Consider the following 19,673-nt stretch of genomic DNA (forward strand, 5'->3'; position numbering starts at 1 on the left):
CAGGATTTTAGAGGTGATTAGGTGGGGCATGGCCAAAAAAAGGTTGGGAACCACTGCTCTATCCCCTCTGAGCCTCCGATTAGACCTCGGTACCTCCAGGAGCAGCTGACCAGTTGACCTGAGGGACCGGGCAGGAGCGTATGGGTGGAGCAACTCAGAGAGGTAAGGCGGGGCGAGCCCATTCAGAGATTTAAAAAAAAATAACAGTATCTTAAAATGAACTCGAAAGTGCACCGGGAGCCAGTGGAGGGAGGCCAGAATTGGCGATATGTGCTCCCTCTTTCGAGTTCCTGTTAAAAGGCGAGCAGCAGCATTCTGAACCAACTGGAGACGAGCCATCAATCAAAAAGGGGAAAATTGAAGGTTACACAGAAAAGCTGGAGAAACTCAGCAGGTGCAGCAGCATCTATGGAGCGAAGGAAATAGGCAACGTTTCGGGCCGAAACCCTTCTTCAGACTGCCCAGTCTGAAGAAGGGTTTCGGCCCGAAACGTTGCCTATTTCCTTCGCTCCATAGATGCTGCTGCACCCGCTGAGTTTCTCCAGCTTTTCTGTGTAACCTTCGATTCTCCAGCATCTGCAGTTCCCTCTTAAACAGGGGAAAAATGAAGATGACTTTATAATGTGTTATCGCCATCTGTTGTTAGTGATGAGGTAGTGCAATTGGCTTTCATTTCCTGTATTTCAACATGAAAATTCTTCAGAATGACTATCTGTAATATAATTTATCTTTATGTTAGTTCTGAAATGTTTGTCTGCACCAAGTGGAGGATTATGATTATTTGATTACGTTGAAGACAGAACTGCGGATGCTGGAAAAATCGAAGGTAGGGAAAAATGCTGGAGAAACTCAGCGGGTGAGGCAGCATCTATGGAGCGAAGGAATAGGTGACGTTTCATGTCTCGACCTATTCCTTCCCTCCATAGATGCTGCCTCACCCACTGAGTTTCTCCAGCATTTTTGTATACATTTGTATATATTTATATCATAGTACATGGACACATTAATCTGTTTTGTAGTAAATGCCTACTATGATCTGTTGTGCTGAAGCAAAGCAAGAATTTCATTGTCCTATCAGGGACACGTGACAATAAACTCACTTGAACTTGAGATAAGGAAGGGCAAGGCGTGAAAAAGAGACATCAAAGGGGATGGTGTTCAAGGAAAATGTAGAGTTGATCATTGTTAGCTAGGAGGTGACAACGAAGCCTACAACCTCGTCCACTTTGCTCCTTGGCGCAGAAATAAAGTATGGCTACACCTTTAAACTATTGCACACATGGTGTTTATTATGGTGAATGCTTACTGAGACAGTTTACATGAACAGTTTACTAACTCCACAAGCAGTGGGACTGCAACGCTCCCACATGGGTCACCTGATGCTGGAACTCCATGGAGTTGGTTGTTCAGTAGCTCAAACACTTCCCATGGACGACACCACTTACAAAGTGTCACAGAGTCCACAATCACGTCCTGTCGGGGGTCACAAGTAAGGCTGATCGGTGGATAGCTCCATCTTGACCGGCTGTCCAGGTTTAACCGGCATCTTAACGCCGGTGGCTGCCACAGTGCTTTCACTGCTGGGAAAACAGAAAAGCAAACTCGGCTGATTCATGTGACAATTCGCAGGAAGGAACTGCAGATGCTGGTTTAAACCGAAGATGGACACAAAATGCTGGGGTAACTCGCAGACCCGAAACGTCACCCATTCCTTCTCTCCAGAGACGCTGCCGGTCCCGCTGAGCTACTCCAGCTTTTTGTGTCATCTTCATGTGATCATTATATGGAAATGAACATAATAGAGGCATGTGCTGATTTAATACGAATCAAAGGAAATCAGCAAAGGCAGGTAAAACACAATTAAGCTCGATTATTCACAATCTAACTGAGTGCCAGACCAGACTAGATGAGTGGAATGGCCACAGCCAATGCCACGTTCTAAACGTAGACTGGGCGATCGTTTCGCTGAACACCTTTGCTCAGTTCACCTGGACCTAGCTGATCCCACTGTTGCCAAACATTTTAATCCCCCCCTCCCATTCCTACACAGACCTTTCTGTCCTAGGTCTCCTCCATTGTCAGAGTGAGGCCGAAACACAGATTGGAGGAACAGCATCTCATATTTCACTTGGGCAGCATAAAACCCGGCAGTATGACGGAGTATAATAGAGGCAGGAACAGCACCTCATATTCCGCCTGGGGACCTTGCGTCCAGATGGCATTAACATTGAATTCTCCCAATTTTGCTAGCCCTTGCTGTCTCCTCCCCTTCCTTAACCCTCTAGCTGTCTCCTCCCACCCTCCTATCCGCCCGCCCTCGGGCTCCTCCTCCTCCCCTTTTCCTTCCTTCTCCCCCCCCCCCCCCCATCAGTCTGAAGAAGGGTTTCGGCCCGAAATGTCGCCTATTTCCTTGGCTCCATAGATGCTGCTGCACCCGCTGAGTTTCTCCAGCAATTTTGTGTACCTCCGGCAGTATGACTATTGATTTCTCTAACTTCAAGTAACCCCTGCATTCCCTCTCTCTCCATCCCTCCCCCACACAATTCGCACCAGCTTCTCGTTCTCCCCCAGCAACCAGCTAACAATGGCCTATTTTGTTGCTTGTTTGCATATCTTTCATTCATTTGTTCTATATCTTTCTACATCACCGTCCATATTTCTCGTTTCCTTTTCTCCTGACTCTCAGTCTGAAGAGTCTCGACCCAAAATATAACCCATTCCATCTCGCTGCTTGAGTAACTCCAGCATTTTGTGTCTGTCCATCTTCAGATTACACCAGCATTTGCAGTTCCTTCCTACCACTTTCCACAAACCCTGTGTGTTCCCCCCCCCCCCACCCCGAACTTTTATCGATATTATAAATGCAATATAACAAACATTATTTTGAAGTTATATATGTAAATATAAGAAAACATTATATGAAGTAAGAAATTCATTGTTCCATCTGGGACATATGACATTAAAACACTCTTGACTATTTTACGAGTGCTGATCGTATGATTAGCTCAATGCCACCAACCTGGTTGCCGAGGTTTCTGCTGCTAGTGCTATCTGTGGTGACCAAATGATTGTAGGTGGAGCCGTCTCTCGGCGACCATCACGTAGGCAGTAGTAGTTATCTGCAAATTTATGACTGGGACCAACTGGTAGAATCGGCGGCTCTGGGCTTCTGAAACACAATATTTCAAAATTCTGACGTGACAAAAAGGAACTTAATTTTTCATAAAAAGCCTGTCCTGAAAATAACTGGTAAACATTCAACGGTGAAATGATGGGAACTCAAAAGCATCATTCAGTCCCACTCGTGCCGGTCGGCATTAACACAGCATTATACAATAGACAATAGGTGCAGGAGTAGGCCATTCGGCCTTTCGAGCCAGCACCGCCATTCAATGTGATCATGGCTGATCATAGAAACATAGAAATTAGGTGCAGGAGTAGGCCATTCGGCCTTTCGAGCCAGCACCGCCATTCAATATGATCATGGCTGATCATCCAACTCAGTATCCCGTAACTGCCTTCTCTCCATACCCCCTGATCCCCTTAGCCACAAGGGCCACATCTAACTCCCTCTTAAATATAGCCAATGAACTGGCCTCAACTACCCTCTGTGGCAGAGAGTTCCAGAGATTCACCACTCTCTGTGTGAAAAAAGTTCTTCTCATGTCAGTTTTAAAGGATTTCCCCTTTATCCTTAAGCTGTGACCCCTTGTCCTGGACTTCCCTAACATCGGGAACAATCTTCCTGCATCTAGCCTGTCCAACCCCTTAAGAATTTTGTAAGTTTCTATAAGATCCCCTCTCAATCTTCTAAATTCTAGAGAGTATAAACCAAGTCTATCCAGTCTTTCTTCATAAGACAGTCCTGACATCCCAGGAATCAGTCTGGTGAACCGTCTCTGCACTCCCTCTATGGCAATAATGTCCTTCCTCAGATTTGGAGACCAAAACTGTACGCAATACTCCAGGTGTGGTCTCACCAAGACCCTGTACAACTACAGTAGAACCTCTCTGCTCCTATACTCAAATCCTTTTGCAATGAAAGCTAACATACCATTCGCGATCATCCCCAATCAGTACCCCGTTCCTGCCTTCTCCCCGTATCCCCTGACTCCGCTCCTCCTCCTCGATAGTCCACCAAGCCACAGCGCGTTCTCAGCTCCTTCTACTGATTAGCATGCACCAAAAGCTTTTCACTGTGAAAAGGAAGGAACTGCAGATGCTGGTTTAAACCAAAGGTAGACACAAAATGCTGGAGTAACTCAGCGGGACAGGAAGCATCTCTGGAGAGAAGGAATGGGTGACGTTTCTGGGGAAGGATCTCGCCCCGAAATGTCACCCATTTGTTCTCTCCAGCAATGCTGCCTGTCACGCTGTGTTACTCAAGCATTTTGTGTCTATCAAAAGCTTTTCACCGTACCTCGGTACACGTGACAATAAACTGAACCGGAATTGGAATGATCAAATTTCTCTGATTTCAGGTCATCTGCACTCCCCCCTCTCCACCACGACCCCCCCTCCCCCAAAGCCATCTTTTCCACAGCACAATGCCCCCTCTCACCCAGCTTCTCCCTCACCCACACCATCAGCTCATCACCAACACATTCCTTGGTCTCAAAATCCACCTTCCTTTCCCATCAAATTCTATCATCAGCATTCACCGATTACATCCTCTAATTTACCTCCTCTCTCATCATTCGTAATTCAACCCCCCCACTCCCCCCCCCCCCCCGCCCCGCCCCTGCAGCGGCTCTCCCTCCACATTACTCCATCAACGTCGCCTCACCTGGACCCACCTATCGCATACCAGCTCTTGCCCCACGCACCCCCTCTTTATTTTGGGTACCTTCACTCAATTATTTTATTTCAGCATCCTTTTCCCGCCACAGATGCTGCCTGACCCACCGGGTACCGCCAGCAGATTGTTTATAAAGAAATCAATTTTTCTTTTGACCACTGAACCTCAGGAAAGATATTTTGGTATCAGTAAAGGTTCAGCAGAGATTCATCCAGGAATAGTCCCAGGAATGAGTGGGTTAACACATGATGAGCGTTCAATGGCACTGGGCCTGTACTCACTAGAGTTTATAAAAATGAGTGGGGGGAGGGACCTCATTGAAAAGTACTAAATAGTGAAAGGATTGGATAAAGTGGATGTGGAAAGGATGTTTCCACTGGTGGGAGAGTCTAGGACTACAGGTCATCGCGTCAGAATTAAAGGATGTTCCTTTGGGAAGGAGGGATTTTTTTTGTCAGAGGGTGGTGAATCTGTGGAATACTTTGCCACAGAAGGCTGTGGAGGGGAAGTCAATGGATACTTTTAAGACAGAGATAGATAGATTCTTGATTAGTACAGGTGTCATGGGAGAAGACCTGAAATGTCACATCCATGTGTTGGAAGGAACTGCAGATGCTAGTTTACACCGAAGAAAGGCACAAAATGTTGGAGTAACTCAGCGGGACAGGCACCATCTCTGGATAGACGGAATGGGTGACCCTTCAGAAGAAGGGACTCGACCCAAAAAGTCACCCATTCCTTCCATCTAGAGATGCTGTCTATCACTTATCCATGTTCTTCAGAGATGCTACTTGACAAGCAGAGTAACTCCAGCACGTTGTGTCTTTCTTTGTAAACTAGCATCTACAGTTCCTTATTTTTACATATTTTAAGATCCCTCTGACATCAATTAAGCACTTCCAGAAGAGAGCCATTAACTCTATTGGAAAGCTGGTTCCTTATGATTGCAGCAGTTTATATGTTGTATTACCTGGAAGCAACTTCAGTGTATCGAAGCTGCAGCTTAGCTTGAAGATTCCTCTGGAAAAAACAGACAAGAGATTATTCAGAACCAAAACATCACCCATATTCCTGTATATGATCTGGTTACATATACCTAACTCAGTCTTTTCCTAAATTATATTGCATGGATATAGATGTTTACCTTGGTGCTGCTGTTTTGTGGTAATTTATCACAGTTGCTAAGATCATATTAGATGAAAGGGACCTATATAGTTGCTGTAGTTGTCAATGCGCTATTATATATATATGTGTGTGTGTGTGCGCATGTTAGAATGAGATTATTTACCCCTATACAATATATGTGTGTGTGTGTGTATATAGGGATATATGTATACACCTATACACACCTATATATACATATATCACACAAATACAAACAGTGCCCTCCTTGCCGTTTTCCTATTATAAAACAGTGATATATTTAGTCATGTCAAGTCACATTTATTTATATAGCACATTTAAAAAACTCTAGTTGGCCAAAGTGCTTTACATTTGTATAATGTAATTGTACATTTACACCCTATACCCATGCATATGTATATGATTTGTATAACAGACTACTTATTACAGAACAGTAATACTCGGGAGTCGCGGTCCCCAGTTACAAAGCGGCCGTTCCAGGTGGCCCAGCCGCTGAAAGGACTCTCCCGACGCCGGGGCAACACCACCCGGCCAGAACGGCCAGGAACATCGGGCCTCCGTAGAGGCAATGGCGGTGGCCTCAATAGGCTTGACTTTGGGAGAACTGGAGATGGGGACTGGACATTGTGCCTTTCCCCACAGTGGCAATCACTGTAGGGGGATGATTTTTTTTGTGTGTGTAAGTTAATATGTTAGTCTGTGTCCAAGATGGCTGACGAAAGGGAGAGTGGACGCTGGCGCGCTTTAGCTGCCACTGGTCTCTCTTCACATTGTGTTTTTGATTTTTTGTCTTTGGAGCGATTTCTGTCTTTAATTTGTGTATTGGTGATGTCCTTATTATTTATTTTACTCCGACTATATGTTTTTTCTCTCTTGTTAATCTCTGTAAGGTGGCCTTGAGACTTTGAAAGGCGCCCGCAAAATAGAAAATTTATTAGATCAGATTAGGTAACAAACTACTGACTGACATCAACTACAAACCCACCGACTCCCATGGCTATCTGGACTACACTTCGTCCAACCCTTCTTCCTGTGAGGACTCTATCCCCTACTCCCAATTCCTCGTCTACGCTGCATCTGCGCCCAGGATGAGGTGTTCTAAACCGGGGCATGGGAGATGTCCTCGTTCTTTAGCACGTTTGTTGTCTTGTTATTACAATACAGTGATATATATATATTAGCCCCCCACACACACAAATACACACTGCACCCTCCCTGCTGTATTTCTACTGTAAACCACAGTGTTATATTACCGGCTTGTTACTATAACAGTGATATCACAGTTACTAAGATCATATTAGATGAAACAAACCTATATAGTTGCTGTAGTTGTCAATGTGCTATTATATATATATATATATTATATATATATATATGTGTGCACATGTTAGAATGAGAATATTTACCCCTATACAATATATGTGTGTGTGTATAGGGATATATATATATATACACCTATACATACATATATATATATATCACACAAATACAAACAGTGCCCTCCTTGCCGTTTTTCTATTATAAAACAGTGATATATTTAGTCATTAATCATTACATAATCATTACACACTGCACCCTCCCTGCTGTATTTCTATTGTAAACCACAGTGCTCTAATGCCGGCTTGGCACTATAAGTGATATATTTACCCCCCACACACACACTGCACCCTCCCTGCTGTAAACCACAGTGTTATATTGCCGGCTTGTCACTATAACAGCCATTATATTTACCCCCGCCGCCAGGTTCCGCAACCACTGGATGATCTTTGTCGCCGACGCCATGTTTGTTGTCAAGGGCGAACACCCGGTGCACGCCGGGACGGGACGGGCCGGACACACACACACACACACGGGCCGGACACACACACACGGGCCGGACACACACACACGGGCCGGACACACACACACACACACACACGGGCCGGACACACACACACACACACACGGGCCGGGCCGGGCGAGGAGCCGACGGTCAGCATCAAAGATCCTATAGCAGAGCTCTACTATACTATAGGATCTTTGGTCAACATGGAAAAAATATATAGTTTGTCCGAGAATTCATTCTGATGGCGGAACTGGGAATTCTGGGAAAGGGGTGTTATTAATTGTTTTATTAATGTTTCTATAATGTTATAGGTTGGATTTTGTTTCCGACCGGCGCGTTATAGTTTGTACGGGGTTTGTGCGCGCGTGTGCGCCTGCGCGTGCGCGTGCGGGGCGGCTGGTGTAGAGGGGGCGGGCGGGGGGGGTGATAGGCAGCTGGTGTAGAGGGGGGCGGGGCGGGGGGTTGATAGGCAGCTGGTGTAGAGGGGGGGGGGGGCGGGGGGTTGATAGGCAGCTGGTGTAGAGGGGGGGCGGGGCGGGGGGTTGATAGGCAGCTGGTGTAGAGGGGGGCGGGGCGGGGGGTTGATAGGCAGCTGGTGTAGAGGGGGGCGGGGCGGGGGGTTGATAGGCAGCTGGTGTAGAGGGGGGGGGGGGGCGGGGGGTTGATAGGCAGCTGGTGTAGAGGGGGGGGGGGGGCGGGGGGTTGATAGGCAGCTGGTGTAGAGGGGGGGGGGGGGGGGGGGGGCAGCTGGTGATAGGCAGCTGGTGTAGAGGGGGGGCGGGGCGGGGGGTTGATAGGCAGCTGGTGTAGAGGGGGGCGGGGCGGGGGGGTTGATAGGCAGCTGGTGTAGAGGGGGGGGGCGGGGCGGGGGGGTTGATAGGGGGGGGGGGCGCTGGTGTAGAGGGGGGGAGGGGCGGGGGGTTTGATAGGCAGCTGGTGTAGAGGGGGGGGGGGCGGGGGGTGATAGGCAGCTGGTGTAGAGGGGGGGCGGGACGGGGGGGTTGATAGGCAGCTGGTGTAGAGGGGGGGGGGGGGGGGGGGTGATAGGCAGCTGGTGTAGAGGGGGGGGGGGGGGGGTTGGGGGGTTGATAGGCAGCTGGTGTAGAGGGGGGGGGAGGGGGGCGGGTATAAATAGCGGGCGAGCCGCACCACGTGCTCCTTTTTTTTGCAGAGACGCCGCCATCATGGAGGGACCGCGGACACAGGCCGTCAAACTGGCGCGGGTAAGTAAGCGGCTCCGGCCCCGACAGGCCCCAGGGTAGTGGTAGTGGTGGTGGGGGTAGGTACAGGCCACGGCCCGGCCCGGCCCTCACAGGCCCCGGGGTGGGGGGGAGAGCGGGGACATAGGCCGTCAAACTGGTCGCGGTTAAACACACAAGGCCCCAACATGGCTCAGCCCGGCCGGTGGAGGCGGGACAGGGGGTTGGGGATGGAGATAGAAACATAGAAAATTTAGGTGCAGGAGTAGGCCGTTCGGCCCTTCTAGCCTGCACCGCCATTCAATATGATCATGGCTGATCATCCAACTCAGTATCCCGTACCTGCCTTCTCTCCATACCCCTCTGATCCCCTTAGCCACAAGGGCCACATCTAACTCCCTCTTAAATATAGCCAATGAACTGGCCTCAACTACCCTCTGTGGCAGAGAGTTCCAGAGATTCACCACTCTCTGCGTGAAAAAAGTTCTTCTCATCTCGGTTTTAAAGGATTTCCCCCTTATCCTTAAGCTGTGACCCCTTGTCCTGGACTTCCCTAACATCGAGATTGTACTGGTGGAGATAAGGAGGGGATCTGGGTGGAGGGTATGTGAGAGACTGGGGAGGGACTGCTGACACAGGCCCCGGTCGCCTCATCTCCCCGCGCCCTCCTGCCTTCCAAGGAATTGCAGCCCTTACCCTACAAACCTATAATTTTGATTTGCCACTGAGTCGCTGCACAGACGAGGGAGTAAAATGAGACCGTAAAGAGATTAGAGAATTTAGGTGACAAGTTTAAAGGCTGATGGGCTGTGTAGTGGGGGTGATGATAAAGGACAGTGGGGGGGGGGGGGGGGGGGGGGGGGGGGGCAGATCAGAACTTGGTTCAAATCAAGGCTTTTGAATAATATCACATTTATATAAGGGGATATAAGGAGACTGAGAGGAAATGTATTTTTTAAATATTTAGTTCAGTGTTTTGGTGGTTCAGTTTATCACGTGTATTAAAGTACAATGAATTTTTTTTATTGCATGCTGACTAGTCAGAAGAAAGATAATACATGATTACAATCAGTTCAGATTCAGATTCAATTTTAATTGTCATTGTCAGTGTACAGTACAGAGACAACGAAATGCAATCTTGCCATCTACAGTGCATATGTGCATGATTTAGTGCAAGGTAAAATCAGCAAAGTCTGATCAAGGATAGTCCGAGGGATCACCTGAGGGGCAGGTGCAAATAGGCAGACTGTGATGACATTTCATTGGTGTGAATCTTATCTTTGCTGACATCAAGGAGACTAGCAGTTTGGACCATTTTAGAGTGTGGCCCAGTAATGGCATCAAGGTAGTATTGAAGGCCTTCACAATACTTTCTTCCCATGCTGGATAGCAGGTGAATAATATGACATTTTGTATAGTTTTGAGGTTTCAAGATGGAGATGGATACCATCAGCCTAAAAATATGTATTTTGGGACATAACATGCTTGTTCAAGTACAGGAAGAAAAGCCTCAGTGGATAAATGTGAATGGGAACAGATGAGCAAGGTCCCATCCAGTTGGATGAAGATTGGAACCATTTTCTGTGTTGACCTGGTTAGTCCAAAGGCTTGCCATGTTGGTGTAGAATGAAGAGAGTTGAGCCCTCTGCTTTTGATGCTGGAATGAGGAGAATGTATTGAAATTGATGTGCAGAGTTAAAACTTGAATCAAATTTTGCGAGTATCCCATTGTGTGTTATGCAATCAAAGTTCTGTCTCATAACAATATTGAATGTGCAAATCATTGGATGTGTCAATTAACTGTAAACTTTGTTAAATTGTTTTCTGGTCATAGGTTACCAAAGTTCTTGGAAGAACTGGTTCCCAGGGACAGTGTACACAGGTATGAATGGACCAGCAATTATTGAAATACTTGTAAAACTGAAGTATGTTGCATGTTAAAGTATATGGTTGTACGAGTTTGCTGTTTTCTTTGTGTGCTTTACAAATCCGAGCAGCACCAAAGCAGATATTGCATTGCATTTGCTGGAATTGAACAAATAATCCTGGAAATATCCAAATAGGGCAAGCTGTTCATCGGCAACTGGTTGAAAAGTTCGCAGCTATTCCCATCTCCACAGATCCTGCCTGAGCATTTCCAGAATGCTGTTAGTTCTTCCAGTTTCTGAACCTTCCTCGTGTGAATGCTTTTCAATACAGACACGCCCAAATTAGATGATCCATGTAATGTTGGCCTGCAAAATCTGATGTCCAGTTAAAAATGGGTATTATATATGTATATTGAGTGTGTGTGTGTGTCTGGATGTATACAAGTGTGCACGCTCTCCATATACTGTTGCAATGTGGGAATTTGTGAAGTTTTATTGATTAACCAGGCATTTCCTTTCTTGGAATAAAACTGTTAAGAGCTGGGTACATTTACCATTGTTTTCTTGGCTTTGCAGTTAATCTGCAAACAAAATGCAGTTTTGAAACAAGAAATTTTAATATCTTTTTGACTCGGAGGGTCTCGACCCGAAACGTCACCCATTCCTTCTCTCCGGAGATGCTGCCTGTCCCGCTGAGTTACTCCATGTTTTTGTGTCTGCGGTGTAAACCAGCATCTGCAGTTCCTTCCTGGTTTATACCGAAGATAGACACAAAATGCTGGAGGGACAGGCAGCATCTCTGGATTTCTAACTTCACATACCCCTTGCTTTCTCTTTCTCTCTCTCTCTCTCCATCTCCCTCTTCCTGGTTCTACCAGTCTGACTATCACCCTGATTACATTTTATCTCTGCATGCTTCGTTGTCACCTTCTGTTAGCTATTTCATCAGGCTTTTGGATGTAATCCAGAGTGTTTATCGTGTAGGTTCGTGTGGAATTTATGGATGACAGCAACCGATCCATCATTAGGAATGTGAAGGGACCAGTCCGTGAGGGAGATGTGCTCACACTTTTGGAGTCTGAACGTGAAGCAAGAAGATTACGATAACAGGTATTCTCACTAAATGTAGTTGTTTACGTGAATTTCAGGTAAAAAATAGCAGGTTAAATCTAGACCATATGCATTCATAGAGTACCTGTGTAGTATTAAGATGCTCTAATTTAGAATGGATAGAACATAGAATAGTACCGCACAGGAAAAGGCCCAACGGCCCACAATATGTGTGCCAAATATTTAGTAGAGAACTTCATAGCTATTACCTTGTTTAACACTTCTTGCTGCTTCCAAAATTGCAGACATTAGGGTTAGGGTTACCTACTAAGATTTAAGACAGAATGGCGGGGAGGTGTATTTTGGTGACACTATGGAGATTTTGCAGGTTCGTGTAGGAAGGAACTGCAGATGCTGGTTTAAACCGAAGATAGACACAAAACGCTGGAGTAACTCAGCGAGACATGCAGCATCCCTGGAGAGAAGGAATGGGTGACGTTTCGGAAGATGGGACTCGACCTGAAACATCACCCATTCCTTCTCTCCTGAGATGCTGCCAGTCCTGCTGAGTTACTTCAGCATTTTGTGTCTGTTTTGCAGGTTTGTGGTCAGCTTCTAGTGACCAGGCAGGAGTGGTACACAGCACCAGTGTAGAATTTATAGTTTGCAACCGAGTCTTCATTACAAGCGACCCGTGTGTTATAGGAGTGGCTAAGTTCCTAGAAAGTGTTCTGTGTTGCTTTTATCCATAATGCAATGTCACATCATCTCAGCGTGCATCAAGATATGAGCGTTAAAAATTAATTCAGTTTGTTTATTTTTTCGAATAAATTCTGATAAATTTTATTCTGTATCTCAAATTTCTTGCTCATGTGAATTGGGAAAGGGTGAATTTCCATAACACAAATGGCCATAACATGGGGCTCACCTGTATTGGTTTGTGCTCTTCATGAGACCGCTGCTGGCTTCCTACTCCTTGCTTATTCTTTCTGTTTCTTCCAGCAGCAGATCAAATCATTTGAGATCATTTCAAATCTGGAATTATTCTGATCGATTTTTTTTAATTCAATGCCTTCAACTGCTGTTTCTGTTCTTCCATATTTATTGTAGAGATTACAGTTCCTGTTTCTTGTTCTGCCTCAGGTTTTCAGTACTGTATATACCCTGTTCAAAGACCTTGGATGTATATAGCAACAGTTTCCCACCAAAATGGCATTATATAGTATGGTCAAATGAATTTAGCTTTAGTTATTGTGTTTAAAATAAATCAGATGTGGGCTTATTGCTGCAGGACCTGCAGTTACATAAACTGTTTAGAAAGAGCTCATGGGCAAAAATCAAGGACTTTGATGAATATTACCTGCAATATAATTGACGGTAGCCTCCTCCTTCAGTGCAGCATCTTAGTGTCAGGCACCAATGTACATTGTGTTGTGTGTGTTAGGCTGGGCATGAGCTGCCCACTGCCAAACCTCCCATTGAGATCATGTGGATTAATCATTTATTTCCGACTGTCCCCATTACATCCGAGTTCAAGTTCTCGTCATTTTGTCCGGATTAAAGGAGCATCAGTTGCTGGAAAATCGGTGGTGGTGGTCCTGTAATTATATGCACCACTTCATCTAATCCATCTACACTAATTTCATTCTGAAGAAGAGTCTCAACCCGAAACGTCGCCCATTCCTTCTCTCCAGAGATGCTGCCTGTCCCGCTGAGTTACTCCAGCATTTTTGTGTCTACTAATTTCTCCCTGTTTTTAAACTATTAACCAGTTTGCAGTTTATCTGAACCACTTAGCAATTTTTGGAACAATAAATGAGACAAACGTGCGTGGGTGCAGTAGGTGTTTCTCCTGGTCCTCTTAGGCTTGTATTTCAGAGGTCTGCTACCGACAGAAACAATGAGGCAGCACAGTGGAGCTGCTGCTTCACACTGCCAGAGACCTGGGTTTGACCGTGACCTTGGGTGACGTCTGTGGTATTTGCACGTACTCCCCTGTGCACGTGCATTTCTTCCCGCATCTCAAAAACATGTGTGGGTTTGTTGACAAATTGGCTTCTGTAAATTGCCCCCAGTGGAGGGATTGCAAGCGAAAGTGGGATAGCACAGGGCTAATGTGAACGGGTGGGCTCACGCTGTATTTTATAATCGATCAATAAATGTCAACCGTTGTGTCCTTTGTGTAAGAAGGAACTGCAGATGCTGGTTAAAAATCGAAGGTAGACACAAAATGCTGGAGTAACTCAGCAGGTGAGTTACTCCAGCATTTTGTATCTACCGTTGTATCCTTTCCCGCTTTTTGGTCTTGCTTCAAAGAGCGTCAAACCTGTTTGACTGTCTTGATTTGTCGCCAAGACCGTCTGGTCATTTTCTAGTGAAGAGAAGCAACACCCTTTAGCACAGCACAGTCCAACCAAAGTTTGTTATGTCAATCTTGCTGGTTTACCATTGCTATCTACTACACCAGTCTCCAGTATTCTTATGATGACTTTCTTCAGCTGTTTGGCCATTTTACTGATGTTTTGTTTTCATTTCAACAGGTATGCCAACTGCCACCTGAAGACCCTTACCTCCACAATTGGTTACAGACATTTGCAAACTTTTTTGGACAAAATGCTACAATAAATTCTGTAAATTGGCCGATCTGTTGGGTTTCATTGTTTTATATTTCGCACTAAACTTGAATGTTGTGGCCGTGGTATTTATAGTATGGTTTGGCTGCCTTTAAAGCACAGTGAAGGGTCCCAACATGAAAGGTTCACGCTTAGTTACTCCAGTATTTTGTTTATTTTTGGTGTAAACCAGCATCTGCACTTCCTTCCGACACAAAAGTTCATGCTTCATGGATCTTCTCCCCTACATCACCCTGACCAGCACCCAGGAAAATGCCTGAATCAGACAATAGACAATAGGTGCAGGAGTAGGCCCTTCGAGCCAGCACCTCCATTCAATGTGATCATCCCCAATCAGTACCCCGTTCCTGCCTTCTCCCCATATCCCCTGACTCTGCTATTTTTAAGAGCCCTATCTAGCGCTCTCTCTTGAAAGCATCCAGAGAACCTGCTTCCACCACCCTCTGAGGCAGAGAATTCACCAGACTCACCACTCTCTGTGAGAAAAAGTGTTTCCTCAGTTCTAATACTGGAAGCCCCTCTTAATACTGTGCTGGTGAAAGTTGGCATTTTACTTGAGGATCCAGTTCCACAGCTTGAGTTCCTGCCGTGACAAGCTGTATACTCTGAGCAACTCGGGCAAAAGGTATTAGGAACCCTGACAGTACTGAGCAATAGTTGCCATATAAATTGACCGCTGTTCAGGTGGTGTTCATCCTCTACTTGAACATTCAGAGGTTGGAGTGTTGTTTCTTTTTGTATTTCTAGTCTTGCCTTTGAAGCATTTTACAGAAAAGCTTATTTTTCACAAAGCATTTCAATGTCATCATTTTGAAAAGCATAGTGTAATTAAATGTAGAATCTATTTTTGATGCTTAAAAATAACAGGCTCCAAACAATTTATGATGACAGGGCCACGTGATAGTCATGCAATCAAACGTGTTGCCATTCGGCCCTTCAAGCCTGCACCGCCATTCTATATGATCATGGCTGATCATCCAACTCAGTATCCTGTACCTGCCTTCTCTCCATACCCCCTGATCCCTTTATCCACAAGGGCCACATCTAACTCCCTCTTAAATATAGTCAATGAATTGGCCTCAACTACCTTCTGCGGGAGAGAATTCCAGAGATTCACCACACTCTGTGTTAAAAATGTTTTCCTCATCTCGGTCCTAAAAGATTTCCCCCTTATCCTTAAACTGTGACCCCTTGTTCTGGACTTTCCCAACATCCGGAACAATCTTCCTGCATCTAGCCTGTCCAACCCCTTAAGAATTTTGTAAGTTTCTATAAGATCCCCCCTCAATCTTCTAAATTCTAGCGAGTACAAACTGAGTCTATCCAGTCTTTCTTCATATGAAAGTCCTGACATCCCAGGAATCAGTCTGGTGAACCTTCTCTGTACTCTGTACTCCCTCTATAAAATAGTAAATGGAATAGATTGGATGGATACACAGAGTATCTGGCAGTAGGTGATTCAAGGAGCCGAGGACATAGGTTTAAGGTGAAGGGGAAAAGATTTAATAGGAATCACCGAAGGGTGGTGGGTGTATGGAACAAGCTGCCAGAGGAGGTAGTTGAGGCAGGGACTATCCCAAAATTTAAGAAAAGGTTAGACAAGTATATGAATAGAACAGTGTTCAAGAAGGAACTGCAGATGCTGGAAGATCGAAGGTACACAAAAATGCTGGAGAAACTCAGTGGGTGCAGCAGCATCTATGGAGCGAGGGAAATAGGTAACGTTTCGGGCCGAAACCCTTCCGTGTTTCGGCCCGAAACGTTACCTATTTCCTTCCGGGTTTCGGCCCAAAACGTTACCTATTTCCTTCGCTCCATAGATGCCGCTGCACCCGCTGAGTTTCTCCAGCAATTTTTGTGTACCTATGAATAGAACAGGTTTGGAGAGATATGGACCTAAACATGGAGAGGTGGGACGAGTGTAATTTAGTTTGGAGATGCCTTTTGGCCCTCTGAGTCCGCGCCAACAATCGATCCCCACACATTAACTAGGGCCGATTTTTACATTTATACCAAGCCAATTAACCTACAAACCTGCGTGTCTTTGAAGTGCGGGGAAAATACCCAAAGTACTCTGAGAAAACCCACGAGGAGCATGTACAAAGGGCGCACAGACAGCACCTGTAGCCAGGATCGAACCCGGGACTCTGGAGCTGTAAGCTCTGTAAGGCAGTTCCCCAGGCAGTTTTTTAAGTGGGGAAAATAATTATAAAACCGTATAAAGATGTTGCCTAAGCTAAATGTTTCCAGCATTCTTTTAAACCTTGACACAATGGTTTTTAATAACCATATATTAGGTGGGAATAAGAAAGTCATTATACAGCAGGCAAAAAGTTTCAATCTTTAATGTAAAATGCAATTTTTGCTTTGCATACAATGAAAGGTATTTCTTAGATGCTAGCAATATCACAATGATGAATGTTGCTTTAATCAACATATCAAGAGAATCAACCATATAAAAGAACTGTATGGACAAAATACTGTTGGACAAGAATGATGATACTATCCCCCGATCTTTGTACGGTGGGTAGCTCCTGTAACTGGAACCCGTCTATGGCACAACCTGAAACCAAAAGGAATCTGGATGAAAATACCGGCTATCACTGGGTCTCCACCCAAAACGTCACCCACTCCTTTCTCTCCAGGGATGCGGCCTGTCCCGCTGAGTCACTCCCAGCATTTTGTGTCTTATCTTCAGGCTATGACTCAATTTACTTCAGAGACCAGTTTTGAGTAATGTTGGACTGTCACACCATGAAGCTCTTGAGAAATTTCATTTGTGCCTAACCTTCATTCCCCAAAGCTCTCAACTGCCAATGAATTATGTAGGAAAGAAAATGCTGGAGTAACTCAGCAGGACAGGCAGCTTCTCTGGAGAGAAGGAATGGGTGACATTTTGAGTCACGACCCTTCTTCAGTCAATGAATTACAAATCTTCAGCGCTAATGAATTACTTTAGCGATGCAGCATGGAAACAGGCCCTTCAGTCCATGCTAACCAGTAATTACTCCATACACTAACACTGCCCTACACACCAGGGGAGTTTTACAATTTTTTTTACCAAAGCCAATTAACCTACAAACCTGTACATCCTTGGAATATGGTGGGTCATTTGTTAGTTATACAAGACCATGAGGCTGCATTTGGAGTATTGGTTTCAGTTTTGGCCACACTGCTCTTGGAACGATTTCATTGAGCTGAAAAGAGTGCAGAGATGTTTTACGAGGATGTTGCCAGGGCCTGAGCTACATATATGGAGTGATTGAGCAGGCTACGACTTTATTCCTTGGAGTGTAGGAGGCGGAAGGGTAATCATGAGGGTAATAGATGGTGCATTCACCCTATCTTTTACCCAGAGTAGGAGATTGAAGGACCAGAGGTCACGGTGAAAGTCGAGATGTAATGGGAACCGAAAGGGCAACTTTTAAACACTGCAAGACAGGGTGGTGGGTATATGGAATGAGCTGCCAGAGCAGGTAGTTGAGCCAGGTAGAAGACACAATCACAGGTACATACATAGAAAAGATTTAGAGGGATGTGGGCCAAACATGGGTAAATGGGACTAGCTTAGATGAGGCATCTTGGTTGAGAACTGTCTGTTTTGTGTTCTGTGACTGAGTGGCTCAGGAGTAGGGAATGGGGGGGAAATGTAATATAATGCTAAGGAGACTGAAAAAAAGACAGCCCATTGTGTATTCTGTAAAAATATCAAATGTAGCGTTTGTTCCGACCTGCGATGTCGACTCCAGGTTCTTGCGTGCAGTGAGCATTGCGGCAATATCTTTGTTATCGGCTTCTAACGCGATGGTTATTGCATTACTGCCATCCTGTAAGGAAGTGAACACTTGTAGTTACCACTATTCATTGGAACAGAAAATATGAAACCACAAACGCTGGGAAGATACAGCCAGTTTTGTCAGTAACTTGGAAATTAATTCAATTAGGAAACAAACAATTAGGAACACTGACAATGTTATCCCTTATGACAAGGGGAATTGAATACACACTACACATTCTTCTGTCGAGGGGTAGACTAACTCCCCCCCCGCAATCTTTGCACATCCCCAATCCTTTCTATTCATCACTTTAATGACAAGTAACATGTGTTTTATCACCGTTGGCAGATCAATTTCCCCCCAGGGATGAATAAAGTCCAATCGTATTGTAAATAGCCAGATTATGCAGGAAGGAACTGCAGATGCTGGTTTGCACTGAAGATAGACACAAAATGCTAGAGTAACTCAGCGGGACTCAGCGGGAACTCTCTGCCACAGAGGGTAGTTGAGGCCAGTTCATTGGCTATATTTAAGATGGAGTTAGATGTGGCCCTTGTGGCTAAGGGGATCAGGGGGTATGGAGAGAAGGCAGGTACGGGATACTGAGTTGGATGATCAGCCGTGATCATATTGAATGGCGGTGCAGGCTCGAAGGGCCGAATGGCCTACTCCTGCACCTAATTTCTATGTTTCTATGGGACAGGCAGCTCTCAATGGGTGACGATTTGGGTCGAGACCCTTCTTCAGACTGGGTCAGGGGAGAGGGAGATACATAGATAAGGAAAAGTTAGGTGTGAAAACGAGACAAAGGGGATGGGGATCTAGGAAAGTGTAGAATAGATCGGTGAAGGTAACCACACAGCAAACGGATAATAATAATCAAGGGCAGTCAGACTGGGCGGAGAACTGGGAAGGGGGGAGGGATGTTACATGAAGTTAAAGAAGTCGATGTTCATACTGCTGGGGTGTAAGCTGTCCAAGTGAAATATTAGATGCTGTTCCTCCAATTTGTGCTGGGCCTTGTACTGACAGTGGAGGAGGCCCAGGACAGAACAGTCAGTGTGGGAATGGGGAAGGGAATTAAAGTGTTCATTGATTTGGTAATGATAATCATATTTTACTGGTTACTGTTAATATAATTGAAACACATGATAGATCCCCTGTGTGGGGAATTATGTGTAAACAATGCCAGTCTATTCAGCTGCGGAAAGTGCTCACTGATGGACTATTCTGAAGGGAAGATACATCTGCATTTAGCAGCCCAACATGAGCTGCAGTACCACCTAGAGCCAGCTGATGGCCACACTGTTCCACCATTTCTCCAGCACTTTTTCCAGCATCTGCAGTTCCTTCTTGAACAATTAAAAAAAAAAGTAGTCGG

At 45.4% G+C, this 19,673-nt stretch overlaps 3 protein-coding genes across 3 annotated transcripts in view; 1 reads left to right on the plus strand and 2 right to left on the minus strand.

The window, feature by feature from the left end:
* Positions 1-1,269: 1,269 nt before the first annotated feature.
* ndufa7 (NADH:ubiquinone oxidoreductase subunit A7) lies at positions 1,270-7,820 on the minus strand. The gene is made up of 4 exons (XM_055658346.1): positions 7,673-7,820; positions 5,769-5,818; positions 3,020-3,169; positions 1,270-1,580 (listed from the first exon to the last, which is right to left on the minus strand). Exons 1-4 carry the CDS (start codon positions 7,721-7,723, stop codon positions 1,484-1,486), a joined length of 348 nt encoding a protein of 115 aa, XP_055514321.1. The 5' UTR covers positions 7,724-7,820; the 3' UTR covers positions 1,270-1,483.
* A 1,056-nt stretch (positions 7,821-8,876) lies between these two features.
* rps28 (ribosomal protein S28) lies at positions 8,877-14,524 on the plus strand. The gene is made up of 4 exons (XM_055658347.1): positions 8,877-8,989; positions 10,800-10,847; positions 11,818-11,943; positions 14,424-14,524. Exons 1-3 carry the CDS (start codon positions 8,951-8,953, stop codon positions 11,938-11,940), a joined length of 210 nt encoding a protein of 69 aa, XP_055514322.1. The 5' UTR covers positions 8,877-8,950; the 3' UTR covers positions 11,941-11,943; positions 14,424-14,524.
* Positions 14,525-16,845: 2,321 nt separating this feature from the next.
* The window catches only part of kank3 (KN motif and ankyrin repeat domains 3), a 45,088-nt gene continuing 42,260 nt past the window's right edge, over positions 16,846-19,673 (minus strand). Inside the window, exons 10-11 of the mRNA XM_055658348.1 lie at positions 18,248-18,343; positions 16,846-17,079 (exon numbers count right to left, since the gene is read on the minus strand). Of these exons, the coding sequence (XP_055514323.1) occupies positions 17,068-17,079; positions 18,248-18,343 (108 nt within the window). The 3' untranslated portion in view covers positions 16,846-17,067. The remainder of the gene's footprint in view (positions 17,080-18,247; positions 18,344-19,673) is intronic.

Source organism: Leucoraja erinacea, chromosome 29 (genome assembly GCF_028641065.1).
Source record: "Leucoraja erinacea ecotype New England chromosome 29, Leri_hhj_1, whole genome shotgun sequence".
In the NCBI taxonomy this organism is placed as follows: domain Eukaryota; kingdom Metazoa; phylum Chordata; class Chondrichthyes; order Rajiformes; family Rajidae; genus Leucoraja; species Leucoraja erinaceus.

Excerpts from the sequence above, each read along its gene's own strand:
- ndufa7 (XM_055658346.1), bottom strand. The coding sequence starts at position 7,723 with ATGGCGTCGGCGACAAAGATCATCCAGTGGTTGCGGAACCTGGCGGCG. Across the intron at positions 3,170-5,768 it reads TACACTGAAGTTGCTTCCAG|AAGCCCAGAGCCGCCGATTC; the intron begins GTAATACAACAT and ends ATTGTGTTTCAG. Across the intron at positions 1,581-3,019 it reads GCAGAAACCTCGGCAACCAG|CAGTGAAAGCACTGTGGCAG; the intron begins GTTGGTGGCATT and ends CTGTTTTCCCAG.
- rps28 (XM_055658347.1), top strand. The coding sequence starts at position 8,951 with ATGGAGGGACCGCGGACACAGGCCGTCAAACTGGCGCGG. Across the intron at positions 8,990-10,799 it reads AGGCCGTCAAACTGGCGCGG|GTTACCAAAGTTCTTGGAAG; the intron begins GTAAGTAAGCGG and ends TTCTGGTCATAG. Across the intron at positions 10,848-11,817 it reads CCCAGGGACAGTGTACACAG|GTTCGTGTGGAATTTATGGA; the intron begins GTATGAATGGAC and ends TTTATCGTGTAG.